The 15,236-nt window shown below is 39.0% G+C and overlaps 1 protein-coding gene across 1 annotated transcript in view; it reads right to left on the bottom strand.

Moving 5' to 3' along the window:
• mitfa (melanocyte inducing transcription factor a) overlaps positions 1-1,779 on the bottom strand; it is a 9,687-nt gene extending 7,908 nt beyond the window's left edge. Inside the window, exons 1-2 of the mRNA XM_010796332.1 lie at positions 1,585-1,779; positions 410-622 (exon numbers count right to left, since the gene is read on the bottom strand). Coding sequence (XP_010794634.1) covers positions 410-622; positions 1,585-1,617 — 246 coding nt within the window. The 5' untranslated portion in view covers positions 1,618-1,779. The remainder of the gene's footprint in view (positions 1-409; positions 623-1,584) is intronic.
• Positions 1,780-15,236: the final 13,457 nt, after the last annotated feature.

Here is a 15,236-nt window from a genome sequence, read left to right as displayed (position 1 = left end):
ACTAATGTACATTCTCAAATATTGAAGTGACTTTTATTTTGTATATATTGATTGTTGTGTTTTTATTTAGGTCTTAATGTTTGCATATGTAAAAATGTGTCTTTGATTCTGTGTATATACATATTTGCACACACATTTTTATATACATTTGTTTTAAATTCGGGATTGTAGGGAACGGTATTTTGATCTCTATGTGTATACATACAAACTGGAAGATTGACAATAAAGTTGACTTGACTTTGACTTGATTTAGAAAATTGAGGTGGCTAACGGGCTTTTTTAAATAAATTTGCCCCAGAGGGACAAACATTGGTGCTTGTAACCACTTGTCAAGGATCGTACAGCTTTCTGCAGAAATATATAAAGGTTTCTCAATGTACTGAAAGGGTTTAGTAATGAGCGGGCATACCTCTTTCTCACAGTTGGAGCTGAGGGTGAGCAGGGCCATGGGGCTGTTGGGGGCGCTGCTGCCGAGCCCGGGAGGCATGCCGTGCTCGGGGGGCTGGCCGGGGCACTGACCCCCCGCCTTACCACCAAGAGAGGTGGAGAGGTACTGCCTCACCTGCTGCCTCTGGGCCTGCTGGATCTGGTACTTGGTGGTGTTATCCATGTGGGACTGCACCTAATATGGGCAAGACGTAAAAAAAGAAAATTCAACCTGGGGACTTTTGGATTCTTTTTTTTCTTCTTTTTTTTCCACAGCATACAGTTATTCTATCGGAGCATGTATCAAAAGTAGGTGAACAAATCTACACTTGATAGAAAAATTTGTAGAGTAACAATTTGGATTCTCTTTTTATGTGTAACATTTGCTTTTAGACTTGTAGATAGGAAAACAAGAATTAAATATCACAAGAAATAATAGCAAAAATATCTTTCAAAATAGGTCATTTAAAGAAAGCATAGAGAAATGATGACAACAGTACAATTCAAGTACATTTAGTGGAATTTTAGATTTGGTGTCATGCTTGATGTCTTCAAAATCCTTTGCTTATCCTACAAAGTAACGACAAGGAGTCAAGTTGTTCTGTGTTGAAGTTATTTTAAGTTGTAGATCAATGGTCCTCATTTGGAAAAGCCAGCTGTTCTGATGGTGGGCCCTTCTTTGTTTCAGAAAGTAGTGTAAATGTGTTTAAACCAAACACCTCCCTGCATAACAGTTCAAATATAGCAGCGCAGATTATTTTGACAGCGTCATTCACGCTGACAATGGCCGATTTTATATCTACACCCATGACAAAAACAGAGAGGAGACTGTTGAGCAATGCAGTTGAAGTCACATGATCTATATTAAACTGCAGCTCCTCAACAACTCAAAAATATGAGAAAACATATAACCATTTTAGCTTTTGTTAGATTTTCTGCTATACTGTTTAGATCCCGTAGCATCAACTGTTTTGAAATGTGTTAACAAAGATAGATAACAGTTGAATAGGGGAAATGACTTTAACACTACATGCTGTGAAAAGTATTACTATAACCACCACAAGAACAATTATTAAATGTAATATCATCTGACTCTGTTTCAGTCAATAAGTCCAATGTTGTTTTTTGGAATAATATTCAAGAAAAAATCAATCTCACCTGATAGTGGCTGTATTCAAGCATTTCCAACATGTTTTTTGAGTAGTAATCGATAAAAAATAAATTCACGTGCAATATATAATCCCTTTATCTTGCTAGCTTGTTAGACTGTACTGTTGTCACTTTTCCTGCTTAATTTATCCAGGGTTAACGGCTCATCAGTTATTCAAGTTAAGAAATGGAGGAGGACACTCAGACTCATCCTTCCACTGCTGTGTTTTTCCAGTTTAACTATGAATTTATGTCTTTATAGAGCCCTCTTGACGTCACCACCTCACAAAGGACTCTTTTTATTAATTGGCCAGTAGCCTGCGACTTGAAGTTAGCTTAAGGCAAACTAACGTTTAATCTTTAGTTCCGCTCATCTAGTATAAAACATTATTTGTTCTGAGCAACAGGAACACAATTGATGCCTTTGTCCCACGTCAATCTAAGCATATGAAATTGTGAATTCATTATGAACTTTTTGGGACTGGATGTTGATTACATCTACCAGTCAGATTTGTTATGCAGTCAGATTTTTAGGGTAAAGAAGGTGAAGCGCTTCAACTTCAGGGTTAATGGTCAAGCATAGCAAGCAATTGTGCATTTTGATAAGCTTTTGTCCAGCATGCTACCAATCTTTCTGTACAAAAAATCTATCAAAATCCATCCTGGTTTTAATAGAGCAGCAACCCAATAGAGTTTCTTTATAAAGTTTGTTTTAAGCTTTATTGTTGTGAACCAGTTGATCATGGCGCCTGGCTAGAGAAACATGGTGTAACCATAAAGTAGCACTGTTGGAAACGTGTGTGACTCTCAGATGGTTCCCTTTCAACAGCAGTTTAATATGTACAATGACAAGCAAGAAATCAGATCACTTTCTTTCAACAAAATCCATAATACCAAAAAAAAGACCTACTTGGTTGGCAAGTAATGACATCTTAAATAAAGCCTGCTTGGGAACATATAAAAGTGTAATGGTGCAATGTGAAGAGGCCTTTAATGCTACAAGGAAAAGAGAACAGGACATTCGGCATGCAATAATAGCTCCATGTGTCTTGGCATAAAAGGGTCTAACAACTCAGAATCAAAGGGCAACATGTAATAGTTCTCATTATCTGTTGAATTTCCTGATAAACTTGACCCTTTTTTGCTTTGCCTTGCTTCCAAAATGGAGCGTTACCCTTTATTGATAATAGCTCCTTATTGGAAAGTGATTGAGTTGGCGTTTGTGATGCACCACTAAAAGATGCATTTTAAACTGTCTTCCTTTGATAATGAAATGTTCTCTCTGCTCTCCATGAGCAGGGCTTTGCAATGGTGAATGCAGCTAGGTGGTCCTGTTTCTTTGGTTTCCTCCCCTGCTTGCATTTATCTCTTGTGGCTTGTAACATACAGATATTATCTCATTGGTCACGCTTTTTAAGGTCAGCGGCAATCGAGGTCAAAGAGGAAATCATTTCAACTTTTAGCGTAGCAATTTTGCTCCCTCAATAGGAAACAATGGCAAAGAGGTTTTACGGTTGATCATGTGAAAGCAGCTTAAGGTGAAAAACACATTACATGTCATTTGTTAGACGCTTTTATCCAAAGCGACTTGCATACTCAATACTGTGGGAAATCCCCACAGGGGCAATTTGGGGCGAAGTGTCTTGCCCAGGAACACAACGACATGCTGACTGCAGCGGGGTTTGAACCTCTTGATCCGAACACCAACGCACATCCCACTGCACCACACGCCTCCCACAGAGGACACAGAGTTGTTGTATCAGTGTTAACTGTGGGTAATCAGCAGCCAATTTTCCTATCTCTAAAAAAAGTTCTAAATGTCATAATAAGTAATGACGTGTCTGGGTAACAAGCAGTAGCGTGGCGTGGGGAAAAAATGAGGGGAAGCCAATAATACGTCCTTTCTTTTGGGGTGGGGGTGTGGAGGTCAATGTAATAACGTAACCAGATGAGTGATTACAGCGCCCGGTATCATTTAACAAATGCAAATTTCGGTTGGCCTCCTCTCGCAACAGAGAGTGCAATCTACTGTTTCACCATAACATCTAGAGGGGCGCTGTTTCACTCTTTATAAAATACTCAATGAGAATGGGGGAGAGACGGGCCGGCAGCAACACACAACAAAGAATTTCCGAAACTAAACGAAGTGTTTTTATTTATTTATTAAAATTATAACTACAATCCGAAAAAACAGGGGAAGCCTGGCTTCCCTTGGCATCCAGGAGAAAACACCACTGGTAACAAGAAATTAGAAGAGCAAGCAAACCAATTATACAATTTCAATGTTGTACTTCCAGTTAACTGTTTGTTTTATGTTAACTTTAGACAGAATGAGTAGACCATGGTTCAACTATTTTATCAAAGATACGTTATTTTGCTATTACAGGAATAAAACGTATGAACTTCTGATAAAGCTTAGTTTGTACCGTAAATCCAATCAGTAAATAAGTTATTCCAACGGCGTTGAAGTTCCTATTTATTTTGTCTCGCACACACACATAATTATTGCTAATGTAAAAGCTAATTCTGAGTTCAACTAAGGTTTTACAGCAACACAGAGTCAACACACAAGTCTGAGTTTGATAGAAATTTAGATAAGATGTACGAACTGAACTTAAATAGCATTTGAGTACAAGTTGCATTTAATTGAAATCAACAACATATCATCTGCGTTTATTTCAATTTTGTATGTGGGGCATTTCATTCATAATGTCTAATTTGTTTCAAGTCTCAAAGCAACACTCGAAACTTTGTTTGATGCTTTTGTGCCACCAACACAATGTTTGTACTTTACAGCCTTTGCTCGACAGAGTGATAACATCAACGTCACGCCCAAATCTTCCAAAAATGGACTACGGGATGTCACTGTTGAGTATGCCCCAGAAGTTCATTTAATTAAAGCTCTGAACTGAAAGAACATTCAAGTTTTTTTTTCGAGGAAACCATTAATTTCCCGCTTTACATGCATGATGATGTGAAACTGTAACAGCAAAGAACACAGTATAGACAAAGCACCAACTTGAAAGATGATAATGATAATCACGATGAAAGTCAATCAAACTTTTATTCAAGGGATTGAGTGTCTTCTCAGGAGCCTCACATGTGATGAACCACTATCTTACGTAAGGCTAATTAATGCAAACGTCTGCTATCGTGTCTCGTGTAAGGCCGCCGGAAAACACTACATGGCGTCTTTCTGTGGATTCATGAAAACTCATTTGGAGCTGGAGAGGTGAACACAAACACAGGGAAATAGCCTTCTGGCTGGACGTAGCCTTTCAAGATAAAACAGAGAAAGCGTTCTTTGTAAACTCATAGTAGAGTGTTTCTTTGTCTCCCCTCTGCACTGTGGCCTTTTCCTTCAGCCAAACCTTTGGGTTTTGAAGGAACTATCAACAAGGAATTTATTTCATTCATCCCTACAGCAAACCAAGCTTTCACATTATTCATAGACTCTTTGTGAGACAGTGGTTTATTACCTAGGAGAGCACATGGGTCTACGTTCTATACGCCTTGAGGACCAGTAACATTTAAAGACATAGTCGTGTTGTCCTTGACCCCCGAAAAGAAACAGATCCATTCATATCTCTCAGCTAGTTTCTTTCTGCGTTGGTAACCAGCCACACTTGGGGGCATTTCGTTAAGGGTGCTAAACATTTAGTGTGAGCTAACATTTTAAACTTTGCACAGCATCAAAATCTGTCAGGCATCTGAGTGAAAGTATAAAGAAGAGGGAAATGAAAATACTCAAGTACAAGTACTGTACCTCAAATCTGTACATATCTTGACTCAAAATACGTTCACCTTTTTATTTTTGATGTATGATGATGTGTTGATATGTTTTTGTGTGAAAGTATACATTTTGGGGTTACAGTGGAGTTGGAGTACATGACAAAAGTCATTGGAGCATATTTTTCAAATGACAATGGGTCCACTTTTAATTAATTAATCACCTAGTATGGATGGGGGGGGGGGCAAAGACAGATCTTGACATGACAAAATTAAAAAGGGCAAACGAATACGAATCGCAACAATTAGGTTAGGGTTGGGGTTAAGGGGTTAGGGTTATACTGATGACTTTTTATCATTTAATCTGTAGGGCTGAAGTATAACATTGAGTCCACTTTGGTACTTTAGAAATAGATATTTAAAATGGAATATTATTCAAAAACATTATATAACTCAGGCCTGTTATCAAGATATTGTCTTCAGTGAATCAAGCACTGACGTAAAATGTTGTGCTGAGCTTTTTTGTTTTACAGTTACAAATGACAAAACCTTGATCTGTAGGCCAGCTTCCCCTCATTTAAAGTTGTTCTTTTATCTCATGCGTTCAGAGGAAAACATCGAACGGGATAAACTGAACATGCTCGATTTATGCTGAATAATGTCCAAGCAATAGGGATCAAAGATTTCGATAAAACTTTTTAATATTAGGAATGGGAAGATTTGTTGGTTGTAATACTGTCCCATAGTTTCCCCCAACCCAAGCCCTAGGATTCTAACAGCAGTGTTGTGAATTGTAACGACCTAAACCTTTCCTGAAGAAAAATGCATGAACCCAACCTTTTCTAAAACTTGCTGACACAAAAGTCCTTGAATTTTTTATTTACTCTTAAGGTGATAGCGGGTTGATAATATGGATGTTGAAAAGTACGGTTTTAGTCTTTATAATAAGAGCATTTGGAGATGAGTGCTGACTTTCAATCACACTTTTGGTTTAAAAAAACAAAACATTTATTGTTTAATTTGTTTAATCGGAGCAAATAATGGCATCTCCTATCACTCATTTGTTGGCCTTTAAGGTTTTAAAGAGTGACCTACTGTAATCATGTGGAAATATACATGTCTATGTAATCTGCATAGTCATGCTAAAACAATTTTTGTTGGTTTTCATGATCTGATGAATTGGATGTTAAATGGAAGAGGCCCCGGAATGTAGCCTTGGGGAACTCCGAATGTCATTGTTGTACCCTAAGACACATGGGCGTAGGAAGCATCCTCCATGTGGGTGGGGCAATTTGACGGGAAGTGTGGGCAGGTGGTGGTCCTAACATCCTCTAGGGGGGTCCGGGGGCATGCTCCCCCGGGAAGATTTTTTTTAAATGTTGAAGTTAAATGCATCAATCTGGTGCACTTTGAGAGCAAAATTAGGGATTAAATCTATGGATACATCTCTCAACATCCATATGAAGCAGAACTGTAAACAGTTTTACTTTTTCTTTATGCATATTTTACAAATCACTCCCCTTTTAAACTGTATTTTTGTTTTACTGTCCTATAGTGTGAGTTGGAATTATTTCATACCGGTTATTCTCTTATTTTCTATAATGATCATTTAAAAGGTGTGCCTTGGAAATACTTGTTTACATGAGATAACTTAGACTAAAGTCAACGATCTAAACACTCAGAGAGTCCTTTGCCTCCCTGAGCTGGCGTTATAAGATGTGTCTGACAGGAGAGAGCTCTCCTCCTCCTTGTTGTAGAAACAACTCCTTATGTATGTTAGCGCTCTCTCGTGCGCTCTCTCTCTCTCGCTCGCACAAAATGCACTCGTACCACACACACAGCCGAGCTATGACACACAAAGACCCAGAATAACTTNTCTATAAAACCAAAGAAATGTGCAGAATTTTGACCAGTTTAATGTGGAAGGATTACAGCACATATGAATCGACAGCATAGATTGTTGCTCTGCTACTCGCACTGTTGAGCGAACCGTGTGAGCCCCAAGTTTTTCAATTCTCGCATAAACTGACCAACGTAGTTGTGTATATGATATGTCAATAAACCCGTAAGAAATCTCGAAATCTTTGAAAGGTGATGTGCAAAAAAAATAGCAATTATCATTCTAGCAGTTTTTAATGAAGCTATTAATCAGGAGAATAAACGAGTATTAATGATACTTTATAGAGATCCTGCGGGGAATAAATGTTATATTCGTTGCTCAACGCACCAACTAATCAAATATATTCCTGATCCTGTTTGGCACATTGACCAATCACCTTTCCCCTGAAATTTTAAACTCCAGCGGGGGTATAACTACGAGGGCCCTGGTTCAACCTAACCTGGATGTGTTTGAGTTCAGCGCCCGGCTTGCCACAACACCAAAAAGAAAAAGCACCGGGATCCACGCAAAAACATACGCGCTCGTCGCTAAAACCGGTACTAGACGCGCGGGTTATCAAGTGTGGACGTGCTCGTCAAGCAGCCGTGGCCTATCTAGTTAAGGTCAGGCGTTCACATGAAAGGGAGGGTATTTTAGGTTTACAAATAATGACTTCTGTAACTGTGACACTGTGAGTGTTGCACGGCCAGATACGGCTCAGCTGACTCAGATAAGGAAATATATGATACATTATGATGTGATATGCCGCGGACTGTACTTAATGTTACTCTGATCCGGTTACTTATGTTGTGGCAGATATTTAAGTAAGCTTTCTTAACGCTAATGTTTTAATAGTCAGATTGCTCTGAAGATGGGAGGTGATATTCTATTAATGTTCACGTTCACACAGTCGGTTGATTTTTGCCGGCCGTCTTTCCTGCAACGGCAGCTTTTCTGTATTTCCTTTCTCCTGTAATATGACTTGATCGCTTTAAACTCCGCACACTGAGCTCTGATTGGTCAGCAGGCAGTGCTTTCACTGAGTTGAGCTCTTAGCCTGCAACCTAACCTGCTCCGGGGCAGGTTAGCCGCACAGCATAAGTTACCATGGAGATCTAGCCTGCTAAAAAGAGAACCAGCTTCGTAAGACCGGAAAGCCCGAGCTTTCCCTGAAGTTAGCCGGCTAAGCGAAAATCCAGCTTCGTAGTACAGGCCTCTGGTGCACCTGCAGCAGGGAGACAGAAAATAAAACAAGGAGGGGAGCACGTAACACATGTCTACACAGACATCCATTCGAAGTCAACAATTTTTCTGAAGAATGTGCTGACATGGGGGTTTAAATTGCCATGCCTCTTTTTGGCTTTCGAGCCCGTCTCAGGATTAATGCCCAGGAAGCACCTGAAAACAATAAGCCAAGACAACCATTTCAATTTTACATAGATGTATATGTTGCATCGTTTATTTTAAGGCACATGCAGCGGTGCCCCTTTCAATTTAAGTAAAACCTGCACTAAAGAAAGAAATTAGCATTTAAAGCCAAGCAAGAGCGATGAAAGCAAGAAAATCACTTAATTTGTTGTGTTATCACAGACGATGGTCTGAATACAGTATTTTACTGTGAAATAATATAGTAACATGTTGTGAAATACCTGGTAATCATTTATCCTGTACATTCACAGTAATTAACTGTGCCTGTATTTATTTCACTGTGAAATACAAAATTACAGTATTATATTGTGAACATTACAGGTAAGGACTGTAAAGTGGTAAAACAGTAATTTATTGTAAAATATTACAGCTAAATATTGTGAAATCATGGTAATATTTTACAGTGTATTTGGACAATGTGGAAAAAGGCAAATACTTCTGTCCATACTGTATTTATCCTAAAACAGCTGCCCCTGATAGTTTTGAATTTCCTAAAAGATTTTTAAAGTGTGTACAAAAAATCACGAGTATCATCTTATGCGGGTCCGGAGAGATGAAAGCATGAACAAGTGAAAGTCAGAGGACTGACCGGGCTCCTAGCTTCAGCAGCGGGGTCTTCAAAGGGTTTGTGGGTGCAGTAAATCACCACACTCAGCATCTCTGATGATCAAAGGCTTAAGTTGCAGGTTTCTCTCTTTGTGTCGCCCTCTCTCTCGCTTTCTCTCGCCGCCTCCATGATCTAAAAACACCACTGGACCATAATAATCCTCCCGCCTCAAGGTTTGTTTTTAGTTCATAATCACAGAGCACACGGTGAACTACTTAAACCGTCTTAATAATTACCCCTGTGATTTACGCAACTTGACACGAGGCATTATATACAGTATATTAGCCCAGCATGCTGTCAGTATTGCCTTCTTTCAGCTCGGCCTACCAAGATATTGAGTCCCGGTATCTGCCCCTGAGAATACCATGAACCACTCAGGAAGTGTGAGGAAAAATACCTCTAATTACCTTCAGGTTCAGGCAGTACAACTGAATTACAACTGCGAGGGGATCCATATATACAGTAAGACCAGAAAAATTAAACGTTCTTAATGACACCTAGCATTACTATGCATCTTGGCCGAGAGGACCGTTCTAAGTACCAATTATGAAAGATGAATGAATGTGATCCAATCCCACAAACCACATTCCAAGGTGGTTGTTAACATATTTGACCACGTATCTTTTACAGCATAAAAGCATCCTGTAGTGTGTTATGTGTTTTGTTTTTTTGTGCAGGTCTACAAAGGCTTAAATCCTAAAAGTTCCTTCCAGAGGGAGTTTTTCTTAGGGGGTGGGTCCACATCCAGTAATACTGTAGATCATTGTGGGGGTGGGCAATAGACTCATGCGTATAGCTTATTATTTTACAATGCCTGATAGGTATATTATATCAACTTTATACTTCGGGGCTTTGCAAAAAACTATATTTGCATAATTCCTTTAGACTTGAATCTTTACAGCTTTCGGCTCCAGGCCTTCCTCTGTTTACCCATAATTTCCAGGTAGTATCTTGTGGCCACTGAAGGCTTAAATTAGCATTAGCCCAAGGTTAATTGTGAAGGAAATAAGGGGGTACTTTATTATCAATCAGGTCCTCTTGCATTGTGCAGTAATTGTCATGGCTCTGCAGAACCGCTTATTAAAATTACCTGGAAATCTACATAAAGTGGTGCTTGCTCCAGAACAATTGCAAAGGTTATTAAAATATTCTTACAGCAGGATGTTTCAAGGAAGGAATATTCGATATTTGGTATGCAGTACACAAGCCAGCATCCAGAAAGTGATGGGCCTTTCCAGCTTGACTTAGATATTGTCAGACATTTGAGATAACAGCTGTGAAAAACTGTCAAGCACAAGACGCTTCTGTGAGAGGTGTTTGAATTCTGGTGTGAGAAGTTTTCCAACTATGCATTTTCAAATGAAATACTCATTGAATGAATTATGATAGGTGGCGGGAGAAAGAAATGAAAATGTTGATTTCATTTCTATCATGTTATTCTCTTTGGGATCCAATTTAAGTTCTGTCAGGCACTAGATGAGACAAAATTGTCATTCATCTTGAGGACCTATAATATACAGATAGCCAATCATTTATTTTTTTCCTTCTCATTTATACACAGTTCACTTTTCAGAGCACAGGAAGACTACATTATCCTCCCCCCTGCCTAGTCATTCCCTGCTTTATCATATTATGTGGAGTTTTTGAGGTCCGATTTGCACTTTCAGACTTTATAAACTATCCAGGATGTCATCTTGATCATCAGTCTGAGACTTTGTATTTGTTAAGATATATATATATATATATATATATATATATATAAATTGACACCCCCCATGTGTATTATNCTACAACAAGGAGGAGGAGAGCTCTCTCCTGTCAGACACATCTTATAACGCCAGCTCAGGGAGGCAAAGGACTCTCTGAGTGTTTAGATCGTTGACTTTAGTCTTAAAGTCAACGATCTAAACACTCAGAGAGTCCTTTGCCTCCCTGAGCTGGCGTTATAAGATGTGTCTGACAGGAGAGAGCTCTCCTCCTCCTTGTTGTAGAAACAACTCCTTATGTATGTTAGCGCTCTCTCGTGCGCTCTCTCTCTCTCGCTCGCACAAAATGCACTCGTACCACACACACAGCCGAGCTATGACACACAAAGACCCAGAATAACTTTTAATGCTGTATCCTATTCTTTTCGATGGCTTTATTGTATGATATGACAGATTAACAGATCGCCACTGAGCTTACAACTAAAGACACAGCAAAAAACGCCGCATGTGTACGGCTCATGTGTACGGCTCTGAGAATCTGCCTTAGTACAAAGTAGCAGTGAAAACATGGAATGGAGTTTCATTGATTTGGGCATTCTCACAATAAGCAAGTAGAATGGATTTGATAATGAAGCACTGACACAGCGCTCTACAAAGAGCGGCAAGTAGATAGACCGACGCACGGACTTTCCACATGGTAAACGTGGGGGGGTCTAAACTAATCATTTTAAAAGGTTATATAATGTATATATATATACATATATATATATATATAATGGTTGTGACGCCCATGCCAAGATATGTTATCAGTCAACACAAAGTAGTCCCTGTCTTTCGGCTTCAAACCAGTTAAGCACTGTGCGAGAAACTCAGACTAATTATATCCGTCTCTCTGGAAGGATTGTGTGGTCAACCGTGTAGAATGAAGCATTTAAATCTAAAAATACTAAAACTGAAATGTCTTCACTTTCTGTGTAAAAAACAGCAGTGTGTGCTGTGTTGCGTTGTTGACAAAATCCCTGCTGCAAATATCAAAATAGTAGCCTTGGGCCACAAGGCTTTTGATCTATTTTACTTAAAAATGTGAGCTTTGATATGGGCCTGTAAGGTCAATTCAGAGCTGTATGCTTGTAAAATCTGATATCATTCAGTTAATCCAGGCAGTAAAAGAGTATTTCAGATGTTGAAAAATTTCCTCAAAGGTTATATGGATGATAGGATCAAATTGTGTCATGGTAATTTAACTGGATTAAAGTGGATGGATCAAAAATGATGTGTCTTTGTTCTTTTAATTCTCTGGCGCTGTAAATTAAGGCGAATTCATTGTATGACTAAGAAACATCATAATAAAAGAAGATACAAGTTGAAGTAGACTTCTTCTGGTCAGCCTGTAAACAGTAGCGAATGAGACGGATGAATTATTACTATCTTTCGGAAATGATGTCAGAGAAGGACTTACTTGAACTCCTAACTCGTTTTATACATAACATTTTAAATAATAGTATACATAATGTTTAACAGTGCACATTTCATCCTGATGAGTGACTTAGACCTAAATGCAGGCAGATGTGACAATAAAGCGTGTGTGTTTGTGTGTGTGTGTGTGTGTGTGTGTGTGTGTGTGTGTGTGTGTGTGTGTGTGTGTGTGTGTGTGTGAGATAATCATCTCAAAGAAAACACAGGAATAATCAAAAATAGCAACATCATTCAGGAGGCAACCATAGACATACAACACAGACATTTTTTAAATCACCAACGATAACTAGACAATCAAAGACTGTGCAGATGATAGACGGCAGTTTACCAAGGTCGCCAACACAGTTTTTGCAGTATTTAGGTAGAAGTTTTGATAACACAGCTCGACATGAGGAACTGAAATGAAGAGCAGCATATTCAAAAGACATATTAGCAGGAAATGTAGAGGTGTAAATAATTAAATTAAAGATGGCTTTCCATTTAGCTGCTTTGATTTCAAGTTGCATGTTTGCTCTTATCATTATCATTACAGAATGTTAGATCGGTAGAGACACCAATACTGCATTTTGTCTCCATCTGGGATTAAAAATGTGTGTTTGACTATGTGTATGTGTATATGTGTAAGTATGTAGGTGTGTATATGTGTGCATATATGTACATCAGTGTATGTATATGTGTATATATATATATGTCAATCAACAGATAAAGCAGATTAATAATAATAATAATAATAATAATAACAATAATAATACATAAAAATGATAATTATTGCAGATTATAGATTATAAATAAATCATTTAGGGACAAGGGGGTGAGATTAAATAAATTATACTTCTTCTCACTCCGTTTCGAACACTACACTAGATGTGGCACTGTTTATGTTGCTAATGCTGTTCTTGTTGTCGTAAATGTGATTTTTTGTTTTGATTTCTCTTACATGACTATGCACTGCAACATTTGTTTTGTTTTGTAATTAATAATTGTACTTGTTCGAAATAAATGTATCAATCAATCAATCAATCAATCAATCAATCAATCAATCAATCATCTGGGGGTCAACATTTTATTTTTTAAAGTAAAGGGATTGCCTTTTAATTCCAAGTCAACTCTAACAGGTTATGGCTCTTGTGCTGTGTAACCTGTAACCATCTACCTGTTTGATGACTAGTGTGGGAATGCCTTCTTCTGGTTCAATGTAGTAACATGATTCTTCTTTCAAACGAGTTGCTCCTTTGTGCTTACAACGGGAGTTTGTTTGGTGCTCTCTCAAATCTTGTAACGTCAATAGCCTAAACTTACATAAAGATTTCCTTAAGAGAAATAATGTGGGTGGGTGGAGAAGGATGGGGCAAACTTTTCTTGACCTTGCTGTCCTTATCATTCCAAGCAGAAGAGAGACGTGGTCTGTTTTGTTTCTCTCGCTATCAGCAAGGTTGCTTTTACAGATTGGTACAGACAGACAATGTAGCAGTGACCTGGGGTGAATTTAATGGCAGCGTTTTTCATCACTAAAATGTTCTGAGTGAGTCCTTAAAGGGGTTAAGCAGGGTAGAGTAAAGGGAGAAGGAACTAAGAGTGTGTTGCATGAGATGGTTGTCAACTCGTGACCTTTAGGCTTTGATAATGGGAACGATTTCTAGTTGAACGACTATGCTGAGTTCTGCCATTGCCTGGAGGATATTGATTTCTCGCTGTTGCCTAATGACCTTAGTAACAAATCTTTATTGCAAATATCAGCAATAGCAGAGACAGGCCACTCCATCGAGAGGAGGAGCCTGGGACAAAGAGATGTCTCTTCTGCTTGTTGCCCTGTGGCTACAGTATGTTTAACATCCTCTTCCAAGAATGAGGCATATTGTCCGGTTTGTGTGGGATTACGAATATGAACTTGCTTAACTGACAAACAATGGAGCTTAATTTAGCAGCAACATAAACACAGAGCCTCGTTATGATTCTGGGTTAGGGGCCATGCCATCAGATTAGCCCACTACCACAGTACCACAATATTCTATGTATTCCCAACAAGCATCAACGACCCAGTTGAGCACTACCACATTTTACAGATAAAGTACAGTGATAAAACACACATTAAAAGGTCCCCTATTATACTGTCTTTCATCAATATATTATAGGTCTCAGATACTGTATATACAAAAATGTCTCTGAAGAGTTTGGCTCGAAATAACAAACCGATCATTGCAGCATCCCATCATCCCCTCTTTTTCAGCCCTGTTTCTAAAGTGCTGATTCTCTGTCTTTTAGTTTAGATGAAAATAAGGAGCCACCCCACACACCACACGCTTTTCAGGTTCAAAACCGGTTCTTCGGTTTAGCTCCGGCTCTTTTCACACCGCACTGGTGCTGCGACAACAAAAATGGCCGATTGTGTTGAAGTGCTACTACTGTAGTTTTGGTTTTGCTCTGTCGAAACGAAATGGAAGAAATGGGACGACTTTACCACCAACTTTACAGCCGTTACATGCTACATTCAAAACTGCTTTACAATCGTAATCATCAACTTCAACGACGATTCCGGTTCCCCCTGACCCTGCCCCTGCCTCGACAGAAGCGTGATGTATGCGGTGCTTTTGCTCTAGCCGGACAATTTTTTGGAGCTTCAAACAAACCGGATTCCGGAGCTAAGAGGCTGCTCCGCTGCGGTGTGAACAGGAAAACCCGGTGCTTTTCAAGCTCCAGCTCCGAACCGGCCCTGAAACACCGTTGGTGTGAATTAGGTATGAGAGATATTTGGTTAAAAAGAACACAATGGTGCTCTAGGAGGAGATTCAGGTGATAAGGTGGGGGGGTTACCTTGGTTGGTGATTGGCTAATGGTT

The sequence above is a fragment of the Notothenia coriiceps genome, unplaced genomic scaffold, assembly GCF_000735185.1.
Source record: "Notothenia coriiceps isolate Sejong01 unplaced genomic scaffold, NC01 NC01_scaffold00037250, whole genome shotgun sequence".
Lineage (NCBI taxonomy): Eukaryota > Metazoa > Chordata > Actinopteri > Perciformes > Nototheniidae > Notothenia > Notothenia coriiceps.
The sequence above is the reverse complement of the archived record's forward strand: the minus strand, read 5'-3'. Positions and strand labels throughout refer to the sequence as shown.